This window comes from Sus scrofa, chromosome X (assembly GCF_000003025.6).
Source record: "Sus scrofa isolate TJ Tabasco breed Duroc chromosome X, Sscrofa11.1, whole genome shotgun sequence".
In the NCBI taxonomy this organism is placed as follows: Eukaryota; Metazoa; Chordata; class Mammalia; order Artiodactyla; family Suidae; genus Sus; species Sus scrofa.
This window is the reverse complement of record NC_010461.5, coordinates 106,419,287-106,436,531: the sequence shown is the minus strand read 5'-3', so window position 1 is coordinate 106,436,531 and position 17,245 is coordinate 106,419,287. Positions and strand designations below refer to the sequence as shown.

Sequence of the window (17,245 nt, the reverse complement as noted above, 5' to 3'; positions counted from 1 at the left end):
TTTTACGCCGGTAAGGAGTAAAATTCCGAGTCGCGGTTGATTTCATGCAAATAGGGCTGGAGAGGCCCAGGGCGGACCTAGTTTGGGGTGAGCACCCGGATCTGCGAGCCCGTGTTGCTTCAGCGTCTCACCATGCGTGTGGGGGGAGGCTGGCCCCCGGTCTCTCCTGGTCCCATCGGCACTAACCTTCACCCCAGTCTCTGCGGAACTATATTATTAGAAAGCGACACTCCACACACTGCCGCTCAGACGCCAGAGGGAGGCTGCCAGTGGCTTGGCAGGTGGGCACGAAGCCGGGAGATGGGTGGGGGAGTGGGGCGGAGGCATCGTCGAGTGGCGTTTGGGTCAGCCAATGGTAGTTCGGAGCTGGGGTGGCAGGGGCGGAGGCGCCGAGGCCGATCAGCCAATGGAGGGCGAGCAACTACTGGAACGACCTGGTGACGTGAGGAGCGTTCCATTCGGCCAGCGGTGGGCGGTTGCCACAGCTGGTTTAGGGCCCGGACCATTGGGGCCCCTTGTCAGGAGGAGGCAGCCTTCGGGCTGGGGAGTAGTCGCTGCCACCTCGGGCGGCCGACGCGGTCCCCTGGGATAGTGCACTTCCTGGCCTCGTTTCCCCGCTGAGTTCGCTCTCCGGGGTTCAGGTAACAAGGAGTGGGGGTGGGGGTCTCCGGAGCTCGGCCGCGTGGTGGGCTGCCGCCCCCTCCGCTGCACCGGGACGCGCGGACCTGGCCCTGCCCTTCTCGGGCTCCGCGCCTGCCGAGCCCGCGGCTGAGGGTGACTACACGTGGCGGGGCGTGTGTGAGTGTATACGAGCGTGCGGAGGTGGCGCGCGTCCCAACCTGCCCGGGGCGGTGGTCGGCGGCGTGGCCGAGGCAGGGCGGGCCTCCCGAGGCCGCGCCCGCCGCCGGTCCGCCTCGAACTCTGGCCTCGGATCTCGGGCCGCTGGGCCGGTCCCTGGTTCTCGACGGATTTTGATCTTTGTTCTGCCAGGCCCAGCTCTCCTCCTTCCTGGTCTCTCTGCTCCCGCTGGGCTGGTTTATTAGGAGGAGATTGTTTTCCAGGTTAGTTTTACACAAAGGAAGTGTTAACTGCACCTCTGGTGCCCCCTCCCTTTTCCCAAGCCTTCCACCCTCTCCTTTCCCTGCTCAGCTCCTAGGTTCTCTTTGGACCCTTGCCCTCTCCAGCCCGGGAATGATTTCAAGTTGGTTGTTTCTCATCAGTCAGTCGGGCTGCAGGCTTCCACCTCATTCTTGCCAGCACTGGGCATGTGGTATCAGTAAATAGAGGCCACAGCACCACACCTGAGAGAAGGGTGGCCTTGGCAGAGAAAGGTCTGGGGATTCAGGATGCTAAGTGGAGATGGTACTTCCGAAATGTCCCAGAAAGCACCCTTATGACTTTTCTTAACTGCTGCTATCCCTCCCCCGCCCTCCAGCCCTATCAGAACCTCTCCTGCTTCAGGCAGCCTTTCACCTACAGGTTTGTGATGTGGTTTCATTAAGAGTCCCACAAATGTTAGGCTAGACCAGCAAGATTGGTTCATTTCCCAGACTCAGGAAGTTAGGAGGGTTTGATTAGGGGAAATCTGTTTTGAGTAAATACAACCTGGGTTTGTGTACAGAATGTCCAAAACCTCCTAGCTCTGCCAGAGGATGACTTGTTCGCTGGTGTGATTCATATTTGACCGGCTAATTGAAGAAAGAAAGTGAAGAAGTGGAGAAGCGGAGAGAATGGTTCCTTAAGAATAGAGATTCTTACTGTTATTTTCAGAGTCCTCTTCATGATGATTATAAAACAATATGGTAGAGTGGAAAGTGCCCTGGCCTGAAAGTCAACAGACTTGTTTGTTTTCTTGGCTTAGCCTTGTGGCCTTGTGACCCTAGATAAGTAATTTCCCCTCTTTGGTCTTGACTTTACTCATTTCCAAAACAAAGTAATCGGACTAACACCTATAAAAATCCCTTCTAGTTCCAAAGTTCTCTGGGAATCACATCATCAATATTACAGTGGAAGTAACGGAGTATATTTAAGAAGATATACTAGCCCCCTTCTCTTTTTGAGCGCCTTTAACTTTTTCTTCTGCTAGGGGACGAAAACAGATTAGAAATAAACTTCCCCATTTCTTCACCCAACACCCCTTCAGGCGTTGCTCCTCTTTCTGCCTCTGGGAAGGAAGATTGAACTGCATTTTCTTGTTCCTGCCTCATTTTTTTCTGTCTTCTTGTGTTTTTTCTTAGGGCTGGAAATTGGACTTTTGATGATGTTTGACCCGGCGGCAACAATAGCAGGCAACGTGATTTCAAAGCTGGGCTCAACTTCTGTTTCTTCCCGCTTGTAATCATAAAGCCCATTTTGGACCAGGAATTCCAATCATGTCTGTGATGGTGGTGAGAAAGAAGGTGACACGGAAATGGGAGAAACTCCCAGGCAGGAACACCTTCTGCTGTGATGGCCGAGTCATGATGGCCCGGCAAAAGGGCATCTTCTACTTGACCCTCTTCCTCATCCTGGGGACGTGTACGCTCTTCTTCGCTTTCGAGTGAGTTTCTGTTGAGTAGCATGGCCTGATTATAGTTAATCTTGGGTCCAGGGAAAGAACCGTCTTTCTGGGGAGTTTGTCAGGAGTCCTGGGATGGGCTCTGGGCCTCTTGAGCGGTGCCTATAGATCGTGCCAACTGAATTCATCGCTTTGCGCTCATAACAGAGTATGTGCTTCCTCAAAAGCCCAAGACCTCTGATACCAATTTTACTGCACTGATTTGGGGCCACCCCTGGAACACTGGGGGAGTAAAAGAGTTTGTCTTTATCACTCACCTCCCCTTATCAGTGGTCTCCTTAGATGCTTAGTGCCTGCCTCTTCCCCACCCCTCCTGAGCCTAGAGTCTAGGGGCACTTCTCGTGGCCCATGATACTCATAATACTCACCCATTCTGTTATTCTGGGTCCTATTTCCTTAGGGCTCGGCTCTTAGCTAGCTGTTAAAATCGAAAAGCCAACTGAATTGGGAACCTGCAGATTGGTTCCAGCCTCAGCTGTGCCACAGTCTAGCTGCATGTGTGGCACATATGTGCTTATTAAATGTGAGTTGCTCTTTCTTTCAGTCAAAATTGCTCAACATAAACAACTCTCTCTTCTGTGTGTGCCTGATACCAGCCTGGGAGGTATTTTTTCTGTGATGTAATAGCTGGTACTAGAGCCACTGTTTGAAGTCTGTGTGGGTCAGCCCTCTAGGGACATGGCCAGTTGGATTCTAGGCTATTGTGGCATGACTCCTGGGTATGCTGAGAATGCTGTACACTCCAGGGATGGGAGCAATGCTAATTGGTTTGGGATTATTATGAGGAAGGCTTTGAGGAGCCAAGAGGTGTGTTTCTAGACTGTAAGCCACACCTACGATGAGCCTGCTACCGTACATGTACTCGGGCGACCTGGAAATGGAGCTCCCATACTGGGGCATGGCATGGGGCGGAGGAAGGGGCTTCTTGGCCAGCCTTCGTGGGTGATTAAAATGAGCTGTGGTCTCTTGGGACTCATTTGGGTCCTGTGAGGGCTTCAGGCTTACCTAGTGCATCAAGAGTGATTTTTTCCCAGCTGCTTTGCTGGACTTTTTGATGGTTGCAGCTGGCTTGAGTAACAGCAGGCGGAGAGGGGACCTAGTTGATAACAGGGCTGGGAAGGAAGGTCAGAGGACCTCATGGTCAAAGGTACTTCTGTTGCTGCTGTCGACTTTGTGAAGTATTTGGTAAAGTCAAGCAGGTTGATGATGGTTTTTTAGTTGCTTTCCAGTCTGAGTTTCATGACTCTGTGTGTGTGTGTGTGTGTGTGTGTACTTGTGGGTGGTATAAGTGAGTGTGTGCAGGCAGGCAGGCATATGCCTAACATTAAAAAATGTTTCCCCACTCCTCACCCTTCTCTCCAAGTTTGCTTTGCTTTATCCCTGCTCTGCTGCTTTTTGGAAGTGCAGAGCTCAACCTGTTCTCCGTCATTCTCCCTCCTTTGCCTGCTCAATCACTAGCTCTTTTTGCTACTACACCCCCCTCCAGGATTAAATTTTTGTGGTTGGAACCATTCAAAACAGAGATGAGATTTGTTTCTAGGCCCGGAGTGAGCTGGTAATTCTGGGCCCAGGAAACCTCTGGTTTGACTGGCCAAGAGAACTTGAAATTTGGAGCTGCTGGCGTCCAGCCCTTTTGTATCTGGGAGCCAGGCAGAGTCGGATTTGGATCTGTTCCACTTCGGCCCTGAAAGCCTCTGAAGAAAACGGCCTGTGGGGGTGAAGCTTATAATTAGCCAGTTACTGTTTGACAGAGGCAGGTTGGGTTTTCTACCAAGATTTTTTTCTTTTTTTCCCCAAATTATTTCTTGCGCTTTGCCCTCAGATGTGAAGGGTGAGGTTGTTTGAAACTGCCCTGAGTTCCAGCTGTGTCTGTGTGTAGAGTAAATATTTTGGAGGCGAGGGCTGGGGAGGGGGCGAGTAGGAAAGGGGGAGGGCTGGAGGAAGTGTTAGCTGGGGGTGGAATGGGGAAGTCTGCATTTAACCAAAGGGAAGAGGTCCCTGGCCATGAATCCTTTTTACTGAGAATGCTGGAATCTGTGTTTGTGAGCACGAGTGTGTGTGTTTGTGGGTGAGCGCCCGTCTGTCCTATGCAGACACACAGACACTCTAGGTGGCGGCTGCCTTGCGCCTAGCCAGTGACAGGCTGTGCAGAGGATACCAGCATGGCTCTGAGGAATCACATCGCTTTCGGTCGGCCTTTTCCTTTGGGGGTCTGTCATTTACTACCCACCGCATGGTGGGGGGATAGGGCTTCAGGTCAGAATATGGGCTTCTTCTTTAGTATGAGAAAAGAAGACGTCAGGAAATCTGCTCATCTAGACCCCTACCTTCAGGCAGTTGAGGGTGTCTGAACCGCCAGTGACAAAGGGCTGTCTATCTTCATCTTTAAATTGTCCAGGAGCATAGACCGCGCTTTGTCTGGCTGCCGCGTTTTTGGCCTTGAGGAAGAACATCCAGATCTCGAGGCACATCTGGAGCTGCATTTTAGTAACAGGGTCCGGCTTGCGGCAGGTGCATAGGAATGAGTGCGAGGTGATTTATAGCTGCCCGTGGCACAGCCCTGGGTCGGCCAGATGGCTTGAGAAATCTGGTCAGGCGTGTGGGCGCCCCCTGATGCAAAACAAGCAGTGTTAGTGGTGCCAGTGGACATCTTTTTATTTTTGGATTTTGCCTTTACGCATTTAGACTTCTCAAAGGAGGGACCTGTAATTTTCAGTGGACAGACAATAGATTGACTACATAAGATGGAAAATGGCCTGTATGGTTAGAACTGTTTCCGAAGAAGCTGGGTAGCCATCTCTCAGGGCTGTTGTCACAGAGCGGATCCCTGCACAGGATGGGAAATTGGGCTAGAGTTATTACTGAGCCTCCTGCAACTCTGAGAGTCTGAAATTCTATATAACTCTTCCGTCCATCTGGAAGATTCAAACACAGACGCAGAAAAGGAGAAGATAGAAGATGACCAGTAGGTAGCTGTGTCTTAAATGTAATTGTATCTATAGTAAATGTGCTTGGATTTAGAAGCAGAGTGTCATTTCTACAGTGCTTTGAAAAAAAAAGAATTTCCTAATGTATTCTTAGGGTGAGGCATTTAGGAAATGTGAGTGTATATGCCAGTTTCAGCTTTGAGCCCTTGCACCGTTTCTCAGTCCTTTCTGCCCAAACCCTGTGCAGCTTGTGTGATGAACACGTAGCCAACAGCTTGGCTGGGAATGTCGGGACACTATAGCAGAATGACACTGATGACCTGTGAGCTGTCCAGCTACTGAAAGGCTGTTGGGGTATTTAGTCACATTCAACTTGCTGATAAAGCTTGGGGGAAAGGGCCAAATGCACTGTCTTCTGGGCTGTCTCTTTCAGCTTTGTGACCAGATCACTAGTGGGGTCAAGGTCCTGAGACTTGTTTTGTGGCAAGAAGGACTATGTGACGCTTGACCCCTGAAGTAGTAGTTTGCTGCTATGATCAATGCTTATGCCTCCCTGTGCTGTCTGTAGAGGAAATCGTATCAAGTGACTATCAAACTCTGTTGCACTGACCCTCGTGGATGCTTCTGATGTACAGAGGAGTCATTGAATTGGATGAACTGAAACAATCTTTGTAGCACTGCTTAGTAATTGTCCCACTTCTAGCCTATTCAACTTCTACCTCTTTTTCAAGTCCCTTCTTGAGTCCTCCTCCATGAAATTTTTTTCTAGTAATTTCTGCCTTTGTAGGACTAATTGTACGTACTAGTCATTTAACACATAATTAGGTGATATTTCTTGTATTTCTGAAGTCTATGGTTATTACCCTTTGAGCTCTTTCAATGTCAGGGACTATCTTCTGTGCCTCTGTGGCCCCCACAGTGCCCTCTGCCAGGCCTTACGTAGAGCAGGTGATCAGTGAATGTTGTGGAATTGATACATTCTGGATGCACTTCGAATGGAATAGTCTTGAATTAGAAAATCATAGAAGGATAGAGCCAGAGGGGGGCCTTAGAGACTATCCCCCCATCCTTTTGCAGGTGATGAAACCAGGTCTACAGAAACAGGGTTATTTCATCAAGATCAATTGGCCAGCCAGTGCCTCTCCAGGACCCCACTCTCATCTCATTGTTACCTTTGAATACGGAGTCCTGAAGACATGCCGATTACCCAGCATAGTGCTAGTAGGGGATTGGCATGTTCCGGGTCCTTACTAGCCAGTAAGTGTTTGTGTTACCTAGTGGACCCCAGGTGGTTTGGGCCTCCCTAGCTCATGCTCCTAGAAAACGAAGACTTCTTCCTGGGAAACTGATGGCATTCTGGTAGACTTGCAGTTAACAAGGAAGCCCATCTTAAGTGTGAATAGGCTTTCTGGAGTTCCCGTCGTTGCACAGTGGTTAACGAATCCGACTAAGAACCATGAGGTTGTGGGTTCGATCCCTGGCCTTACTCAGCGGGTTAAAGATCCGGCGTTGCCGTGAGCTGTGGTGTAGGTTGCAGATGCGGCTTGGATCCCGCGTTGCTGTGGCTCTGGTGTAGGCCGGTGGCTACAGCTCCAATTCGACCCCTAGCCCGGGAACCTCCATATGCCGTGGGAGCGGCCCAAAGAAATAGCAAAAAAAAAAAAAAAGAAAGAAAGAAAGTAAGCTTTCTGAGTGGCAGAGGATCATCACCTCTGTGGCCACTCCTAGCCCCTGCTGCCAGGATGGGGACAGCTCAGGGAAAAATTAAGCAATGTGTGCTCTCTTCACTGCCACTCTGTGGATGCTGGTGATGAAAGGGACACCATGTCCCCATGGACAGGTTGGAGAGAAGAATCTGATAACAGAGTTCCCAGGTTTGGGGAGACACAGGGCTAGGTAGACCAAAGCCAGACTCTGACATGGCAGGATATGTGTGCCTCTAGTGACAGAGTCCGGGTTCCTGGATTCCTTAGGAGGGATTAGGAAGAGAAGAAAGTGACTTTATCGTGACCTCTAACGAAGGTAATACTCTCTGGAGAATTGCTCTGTGGAAGTTCAGTCTCTTGCTTATCTAGCCCAAGATTCTGTCTGACTTGGCCAACCAAACAACAGTTTTTGCAAGGCATAGTTGCCTCTTTGATATCAATCTGTTACAGTACTTGGCTAAGCTCAGCTTCCTGATAAAGCGGTTCCCCTAGAGAAGGATTGGGTTATGTCTCCCGAGCAATGTGCTTTCTTTTCATGATTCTTTAAGGTTCTGTCATTCAGAATTCATCTGTATATTTTCAGCCTCTACTACCTTTTGTGAGTTTCACATGGTCATTCTGCACTGAATGCATCGCCCGTCTTTTGAGAATGAGTCTTTTTTTTTTTTTTTCTTTTTGTCTTTTTGCCTTTTCTAGAGCTGCTCCCGCGGCATATGAAGGTTCCCGGGCTAGGGGTCTAATTGGAGCTGTAGCCACTGGCCTATGCCAGAGCCACAGCAACGCGAGATCCGAGCCGCATCTGCAACCTACAGCACAGCTCACAGCAACGCCAGATCTTTAACCCACTGAGTAAGGCCAGGGATCGAACCCACAACCTCATGGTTCCTAGTCAGATTCGTTAACCACTGCGCCACAATGGGAACTCCTTGAGAATGAGTCTTAATTGAGCATAGTGATCATCTCTTTTGGGAAAAGTGAGCACAAAGAACAGGGATGTCCCCTAGGATGCCAACATCATTTGAGGTGTTCTTGAGGGAGAGGAGTGCTAAGTCTTCCTCCTCAGCGATGCCAGAGCTGGTATTGGGTTTAAGAACAAAAGAGACACCTTATGCCTCTTGCTATTTTGAGAAGCTAGTGAATTCCAGGTAATGAGGGGGATGTGTCTGGAATGAAGCAAGGAGAAGGCAGGAACCTTATGATGATGATTAGATAAGGACAGTTAATGAAGGGCCTCAGAATACTGACCTGAAGAGTTGGGGGGCTTAACTCCTTAACCGGAGTTGTTCTAAGTCCGGAATTGTTCTAAGCAGGAGGATACTGTAATTGAAATTGGTTATTTGTTATATTTGAAATTTGTCATAATTTAAATGTGAAATTTATTATTTTAACTGAAATTTGGCAGCTACTCAGCAGATTGCCTGAATAGAGATTTTGGCCTTCCTCAGTGAGAGGATGGCTCATTGCCTCAGAATGGAAAATGTCCCCGCTTGCTTAATTTTCCCCATTGTTACTGGAGCAAAACAGGGTTATGCATTTTCCCTCTGACCTTCACATAGTTGTAAATCCAGAAGCTGATTTTTAATTATGGGGTGTTTTAGGGACGGGGGTGGCCACACCTGTGGCATGAGGAAGTTCTTGGGCCAGGGATCAGCCCGCACCACAGCAGTGACAATACCAGATCCCTGAGGCTACCAGGGAACTCCAATTATGTTTTTAGTGTCTGAGGAAACTCTTCCCTTCTTAGCAGACTCTTTAAGTGTCATCAGAAGAATGCTGAACCAGTCTTATGGGTGGTTCTACATGTTGACTGTGCTCTAGAGGTAGGTCGTATGTAAAAGGACAGACCGTCATCCTCAGCGGGGAGGACCTGTAACAAAGGCTTATTTCTGCTATGTGGGATCAAGGGCCATTGTGGGGCTCTAATCCTTGGGCCCTTCCTGCAATTCCGAACACAGCTCTTCCTTAAAGCCACCCTTCATGGCTGCTCTGGGAACTGTTTCAAGCAGCCACCAGCTTCCCAAGAGAGCTCATCTCTGACCACTTACAGTCCTTAGAGTCTGACTCACCACCCCGAACATTTGATTATTGGTCTTATTTAGCTGTTTCATATGTTAGTTATGTTTTCCCCAACAAAATTAACTCCCATTTCTCTCATTCTTCATTTGTTAGACCCATAAATACTTGTTGGCTGATTGATTGCACTGATAAAAGAACAACAGCGAAAAAAGAGCATAGCAAGAAAGCTATTAGGGAGACCTAGAAACAGTATAGAAGAACAGTCTATACAGGTCTGTGAGGCAGCCCTGCCACGGAAGCTGTCTGGCTTCTTACCAGCCCCACTCATGAATCTCTTTGAGTCTTTTCGGGTGAACTGAAGTCTGTGTCATTATCATTGTCCCTCCAGTGAACTAGTGTGCTAAGGATGGGGGATGGGACGTGATATACCAGCCCAGCCTGGCACTGCTGGTTCCTGCTGATCCGTACCACCACGTGGTCCACGAGACATGTGGGAATCCCATCATCTAGTCCAGATACGGAAGCCTGAGGCCAGTCGAGGGGTTGGTAGAAGATGGATTAAAATGAGGATGTCTCTTCAGGTAGAAGAAATGAACACTTCGTGGGGCTATAGTTAAACTTATTAAATTCACGAGGGAGAAAAGCAACTTCTAGCCCCCTGGTACTCTGAAGAGGAGTTCTGTTTCAAGAAATGTATGGATAACATTATTCATATTGATATAGATGGACAGTACTGCGGGGTTTCAAAAACGGCTCTCATATTTGTGGATGACAGATCCAGTCTTTTGCTGGAACACATTAGTGATGTTTGAGGATCCTCCTGACTTTGGAGGTCGATATTGGGAATTACCACCAACTCTTCACATAGCTTACTCCTATCCAAGACAGATCTCTAGCTTACTGCAATGATAGGACTAGCCTCGGGGGCTGGTAAAGACAGACACATGGGTTGTAGTTCACAGCAGTCTTAGCCGCTGGCTCTCTAAGTTTCCTCTTGCTCGGGGTAGAAAGGCCTGCTGGTCCCACATCTGCCTTCCCAGCCACACCCACTCACTAGTGACAACTGGCTGCCAGTGGCCTCATCTCTAGAGAACAATACAATGGTTCTGTTGTGTACTTGTTGACATACAGAGTGGATTGTTTTAGCAGGTGCAGAAGATAGTCTGTGTGGAGATTACAGAGACCTTTATCCTTGATGGCGTAGTGTAGTTCAGATCTAAGTTGTCCTTTGTCTGCTCAACAAGCAGATGTTGGAATGGAACTTAGTTAAGCTCGGTCCTTCTGTGCATGGGAGCAACATTAGTGTGTGTGTGTGTGTGTGTGTGTGTGTGTGTTCTACTCTCTCTGTATCTTTTCCCTGTAATAAAACAATTTAAACTCCCTTTGGTGGCCAGTCAGATGGCTCTGATTTGTCTAAGGCTTTGCATTGGAGTCTGTACACCCAGGGCAGTTTGAATCCTGGAGAAAACACTTTTTTTTTTTGTCTTTTTGCTATTTCTTGGGCCGCTCCCACGGCATATGGAGGTTCCCAGGCTAGGGGTCGAATCGGAGCTGCAGCCACCGGCCTACGCCAGAGCCACAGCAACGCGGGATCCGAGCCGAGTCTGCAACCTACACCACAGCTCAGGGCAATGCTGGATCGTTAACCCACTGAGCAAGGGCAGGGACCGAACCCGCAACCTCATGGTTCCTAGTCAGATTCGTTAGCCACTGCACCACGATGGGAACTCGGAGAAATCACTTCTTTGTTATCAAGAGTGATTTTACAGTGACAAGAACGATGGCTGTTTTCTGTCAGTGTGGTAATTCCACTTGGCTTTTCGTAACTCAGAGCCTGGTGTTTCTCCTGTGTCCTTTGGGTCCCTGATAAGTGGAGGTGACTTTCGTTTCTGAATTCACTCCTCGGTTACCCATACCAGTGAAGGGGAAACAAGGGAAGAGGCTAATCCACAAGCTAGTGATATGCAAGGACCTTCGTTATCCTGAACTCAGTTCTCCAGATCCCACTCGTGGCTTTTAGGAGAAGGAAGGCAATTGTACAAAAGCAAGCTAAGGCCAAGGACTTTGTCAAAAACAAAAACCCAAAAACCGAAATCTTAAAAAACAAAACAAAACGAGCAGGCAAGCAAACGAAAAGCCACAAAAACCACTTTGCAAGTTCACTCCATATGTTCACCTTCATGGCAAACTCCTCAGCCTCGTAATACAATTGGTTTGCACCCCCATGGGGTCATGTGCGCAGCAGGGAAGCAGGGGGTGGGTCTCATGGAGATGGTTCCAAACCTGCAGCGAAAGTACAACCCGGGGTTAAACTTTTGCTCTGAGTGGACAGCAGCTTGCTTAGTCCCCGCCATGCCGATGAGGTCAGCCTTTCTCCCGAGCTTACTCTCTCCTCTGGTCCTTGCCCGTCCGCTTACACTCTGCCTCCAAGAAAAGATCTCTGTGTTGAAGGAGGAAATGTGCCTCTGGAGGAGGAGAATAAAAATAGGTCAGTGAAAACTCCCATCACATATTCCCATTTATTTGGTTTGATATCCAGTTCAACTCCACAAGTATTTGTTGATAGCTTCTTTTATTAGGCTCTGGGAGATACAGAATCATGATGATAATTTTTTTTTTTTGGCTTTGAAGCATACTTTTATTTTTTTTCATGATGATAATGTTAATAGCTGACATTTACTTAGCGTCTACTATGTGTCAAGGGCAGTTCTAAGCACTTTATTTATAGTCATGCACTTGGGCTGCACAACGACCCTATAAAATACTATTATTATCCTTCTCATTTCACAGATAAGGAGACTGAAGTTAACTAAGTTAACCAACTAGGAGCTGGTAGAGTCAGAATTCAAACCCAGGCATTCCCACTCCAAAAAGACAAAAGTTCTTGGGAGTGCCTGATGTGGCTCAGCAGGTTAAGAACCCAACTAGTATTCATGAGGAGGGGGGTTCGAGCCTTGGCCTTCCTCAGTGGGTTAAGGATCCAGCGCTGCTGCGAGCTTCGGTATAGGATGAAGACACAGCTCAGATTTGGTATGGCTGTGGCTATGGTGCAGGCCGGCAGCTGCAGGTCCAATTTGACCCCTAGCCTGGGAACTTCCAAATGCCTCGGGTGTGGCCCTAAAAGGCAACACAAACAAACAAACAAAGGACAAAACGTTCTTTCTCTTATGAAGCTCAACTGGGGGCGATGAAGTCAACGTAGTGGAAATAGTACAGTTTAGGGTAGGCGTCTTGGAAGAAGCAAGACCTCACTAAATCCCAGATCCTTCAGCTAGAATGGGTATAATAGACTCTACCTCATAGACGTAGTGTAATAAATGGATGAAATAATACATCTAAAGAACTTAGTGGGAGTTCCCTGGTGGCTCAGTAGGTTAAAGGTCTGGCGTTGTCACTGCCGTGGCGTGGGTTCGATCCCTGGCTTGGAAACTTGGCCGTGCCCAAAAAAAAAAAAAAAAAAAAAGGAAAGAGCTTAGTGCATATGATGTGTGCTCAATAAATTGTGGTCGTGATGATGACAATGATGGCATTGATGGCTCTGGACCTGAAAGATGAGTAGAGCTGGGATATCCAGAGAGAAGGAGGAATGGCCTTCCAGGTGAATTATGAGGAAAGAGGAGAACAAACATGATGTTGGGAAGGGGTGCTAAGGAGATACAGTTTTCTCGTTCCCTTGCTGTGGCCACCACTGGCTGAGGTCATTGAGGAGGAAGAGAAGTGAGTGGCCATTGCAGAGTCAGTCAGCAGCCCTGAAACTTTTCATTGACCTTGAAGCACGCTGGCCACACCCTCTGTCTGCTACTGGGACTCTGCTTCCCGACTGGCCCTCATCTCTTCTTCCTCTTCTTCGAGCTCAGGCTTAACGCCAGATGAGTGGGTATGAAAAGCTCTAGACATTCCCAGAGTGAGAGCAACCTGCCGTGCCTACAGTCCAGGCTCCGTTGCATCCCTGAGCCTTTGTTGAGGTACAGAGGACATGGAGCTCCCATCAGGCTGACAGGAGGGACTGGGCTCGGTAGGTAGCAAAGGTCCCTTAGACTGTTTTTGTTTGTTATAGGCGGCGTCAGTTATTTGTTGAGCCCCTAGTATGTACAAAACCTCTGTTAGGAGTTTTAGGTAATTTGAGAGAAGTAAAAAACGTGGTCCTTGCCCTTGATGTACTGCCGTTTTGCTGTGGAGACCAGATTGATATACTTACTGGTAACAATGCGAGGTCAGTATAGGTCGGATAGGTTGGAATAACTAGCTGTTCAATTGCCTACTTTCTTTAGGTGCCGCTACCTGGCTGTCCAGCTGTCTCCTGCCATCCCTGTGTTTGCTGCCATGCTCTTCCTTTTCTCCATGGCTACACTGTTGAGGACCAGCTTCAGTGACCCTGGAGTGATCCCTCGGGCCCTACCAGATGAAGCAGCTTTCATAGAAATGGAGATAGGTGAGTTTTCTAAGCGACTGGCAACATGCTGTGCAGTGGGTGGCTTTGATTGGCAAGGGAATGGAATCATAATTGTAGTTGCAGATTAACAATCACTTCTAGCCTTTTCCGTCTGAGATCCTGAATGTGAGATCATGACTGCCCTATAAAGAATATGAACTTCATTCTTCCCTGTGTTGGGTCGCATTTCAGGAGTTTTATTACCAGGGTTCTGCTGCACTGTTCCCAAGAGGATTATTTTTAAAACTTTTTTGGGATCATCAATTCATTTGATTTTTTTTTTTTTTTTTTTTTTTGTCTTTTGGCTTTTTGTTGTTGTTGCTGCTATTTCTTGGGCCGCTCCCGCGGCATTTGGAGGTTCCCAGGCTAGGGGTCCAGTCGGAGCTGTAGCCACCGGCCTACGCCAGAGCCACAGCAACGCGGGATCCGAGCCTCGTCTGCAACCTACACCACAGCTCACGGCAACGCCGGATCCTTAACCCACTGAGCAAGGGCAGGGACCGAACCCGCAACCTCATGGTTCCTAGTCGGATTCGTTAACCACTGCGCCACGACGGGAACTCCTGATTTTTTTTTTGATGAAAGCTATAAACCTTCTCTTTGTAAAAATATTCCTAGGGAGTTCCCTCGTGGCACAGCAGGTTAAGGATCTGGCATTGTCATTGCAGCAGCTCGGATTGATGCTGTGGTGAAGGTTTGATCCCCGGCCTGGGAACTTCCACATGCTGTGGGCACAGCCAACAAACAAAAATATTTCTATATGTATCACATACATACAATTTTGGATATAATTTCAGGGACTCATAGATCTTTTTGAAGCATATATGTGGATTTCTAACTAAGACTTCTTATTGCTTTAGTGGAACACACAAGATGGGAGGGAAAAGAAACCATTAAGAATTCTGGGAATGGTAAAAGAAGTAGTTACAGGCTCATTACAGTGTAGTCTGCGGCTCAAGGTAGGGCCCTTGGGGACAGAGATCAAGTGCTGCACTACCCAGGGGCCAAGCTGCTTTCATGAATTGAAGCAGAACATCCCAGGGCTCAAGGAAGGAATATCCTGGGAGCTCACACTGGGACAGAAGGCTCTGATGCCAGTACTTGCAGGGAGTGAGAGCCCACCAGATCCAAGAGCCGTGCCTGCCTAAGTTGTTCTTATATCTGGTGCCCAAGTAGCTAGAGTTAGCAACCAAGCCACATGCAGTAGAAGAAAAGGCTCTAGGACTTCTAAGACTAAAAGCTGTACCTGTGGAGTGCCAATCTGTAGCTCGCCTTTATTCTTTTAGGTGCTTTGTTATTGTTTGTTTGTTGGATTTTAGTATTTTATGTAATTAAAAAGACACAAATGGGAGTTCCCGTTGTGGCACAGTGGGTTAAGAATCCGAGTGCAGCAGCTCAGGTTGCTGTGAAGGTACAGGTTCGATCCCCATCCCCCACTGGGTTAAAGGATCTGGCATTGCCACAACTGTGGTGTAGGTTGCAGCTGTGGCTGGGATTCAGTCTCTGGCCCAGAAACTTCCATATGCCATGGGTGGGGCAAAAAAAAAAAAAAAAGACACAAATGTATTGGGGTTCTAATAGGTATTATGTTACATTTACATATTATTTTTGAAGGGATTTACATTTTTATAATTATGTGCCTATCCAGAAAAAGAAGACATCTTTCTGTATTTTCAGACTGAATTTTATGCCCTTTAATAAGATTTTTATAGTTTTCTTTATCTGGTTTCTTCTCATATTGAGTTTATTCCTAATGTTTATATGCATGCTGTTGTTAAAAAAATATTTTCTCCCAGTTCTGGTTGATTTCTTTTTTTCCCATAGTTTTATTGAGATATAATTGGCACACGACATTATGTAAGTCTGTGGTGTACAACGTGTTGATTTGATAGTCTTTCAGGGTGCTCTGAAAGCTTCCAGCTTTTGTATTTCGTTCATTTATTTAGCTGTGTTTATCTAGCTTATTAATGGATTTCTTTTTGGAAAATTTCAGCCTTTTTTAGGTGCACTGAAGGGACAGGTTTGTGCATATTCGAGCTCAGACTACTTTGGATGGAGGCGAGGGTGGGAATTGTGGGAAAGAAACAGAAGCGAGGTGTGTCAGCACAGCTGGAATTGGGGGAGACCTGGGCTAGTTAGGAGCACGATAGGAAGGGACAATTGTGAGTGCCATCTTTTCTCTAATCTGGGTTATTCTTTTATCATCCCCTTTCCATTCATATGTGGAGAAACTGAAGGTCAAGGCAGTGCCTTGACGTGCATCTCACAGCAAGGAGGCTGTGAGCAAGGTTAGGTCTGTTTTGCTAAATCGTGAGGCCTGGGGCCCAGGCTCGAGCTGTCAGGTTATTACCTCTGCACTTAGCATGTTTCTTTCGTAGAAGAGTGCGTTCTTGAGCTCATACATATGTGTAGGTTAGCAAGTTTTTGTCAACTTACATTCAGCCCTGTACTGGGTATGCTGTGGGTAGGGGTTGGGCTGGGCAGAGAAGGCATGTGGTTCCCTTGCATTATAGCTCGCCTTTGTCCCAGGTGTCCTCAGGTAGAGCACATACTGAAGAATGTTAAGGTGGCATGCTGGTACTTATATCATCCTCTAATGAATAGTTATCCCCATCCTATGACACACTGTTATTGTTTGATTTCACAGCATCCAGCATCCACCCTGCTCCGGAAAAAAAGGAAAAAAGTTCCATATGGCAGATATTTTTAAAATCAATGTGAATTGAAAAAAATATTCTGTTTTTAGAATTATCCTGCACAGCGAGGGTGCAGTGAGGCAGGCACTCTCATATGCTGCCCATGGGTGGGTGTGCAAATTGATACAATCTGTCTGCCCAGCAGTTTGGCAATAAGTAATATGGGCTTTAAGGGTTCATACCCTTTGACCCAGTAATTTCACTTCTCTCCAGGTTAGCTAAAGGAAATAATCAGAGAGAGATTTACACAAGCAATTGTAGAAGGGTTTTTAATGCATCGTTTTTTCTTTCTCCTAGCTATTTTTTTTTTTTTTTAGTAGCACTCTAGGCACACGGAAGGGATTGAACCCCCACCACAGCAGTGACCTGAGCCAGTGCAGTGATAACAATGGATCCTTAACCCACTGAGCCACACAGGAATTCCATTCCTAGCTGTTTTAGTGCCAGCAACGTTATATATTACTGCCCAGACTTTAACATACGTTTCTTTTTTTTCTTTAAGTTTTAGAAATTAATTTTAACACATGAACATATTCTTGAGGAAGGGAGGAGGGCATTGGGATTGGGCCGGAGATCAAGGGGGCTTAAGCTTTATCTGTAATGTTTAAAGTTTTTGCATGCAGCATCATTTAAATAGCAAAATACCAGAGGCAACTTAAATACCCAATAATATGGAGTGGTTAAATAAATTACACTACATGCATATGATGGAAAATTGTATTGCCAGTAACGATGTTTTCAGAAAAAAATTAACCATGAAAAATGCTCACTGTGTAATGTTAAGTGAAAAATATAGGGTATAAAGTTGTGTTTATAATATAATCTCAAATCTTAAAAAATCAGGAATTTTGTTTTGTTTTGTTTCTGTTTTTTGACCACCCTGTGGCATATGGAGTTCCGGGGCCAGGGAT

At 47.2% G+C, this 17,245-nt stretch overlaps 1 protein-coding gene across 3 annotated transcripts in view; it reads left to right on the top strand.

Moving 5' to 3' along the window:
- The window catches only part of ZDHHC9 (zinc finger DHHC-type containing 9), a 38,965-nt gene continuing 22,148 nt past the window's right edge, over positions 429-17,245 (top strand). Inside the window, exons 1-4 of one of the 3 annotated variants that reach the window (XM_003135365.5) lie at positions 455-641; positions 991-1,061; positions 2,238-2,539; positions 13,478-13,638. In XM_003135365.5, the coding sequence (XP_003135413.2) occupies positions 2,373-2,539; positions 13,478-13,638 (328 nt within the window). In that variant the 5' untranslated portion in view covers positions 455-641; positions 991-1,061; positions 2,238-2,372. Of the gene's footprint in view, positions 642-990; positions 1,062-2,235; positions 2,540-13,477; positions 13,639-17,245 lie in introns of those variants that run through there. The other 2 variants (XM_003360439.3, XM_021080766.1) reach the window with 2 other exon arrangements.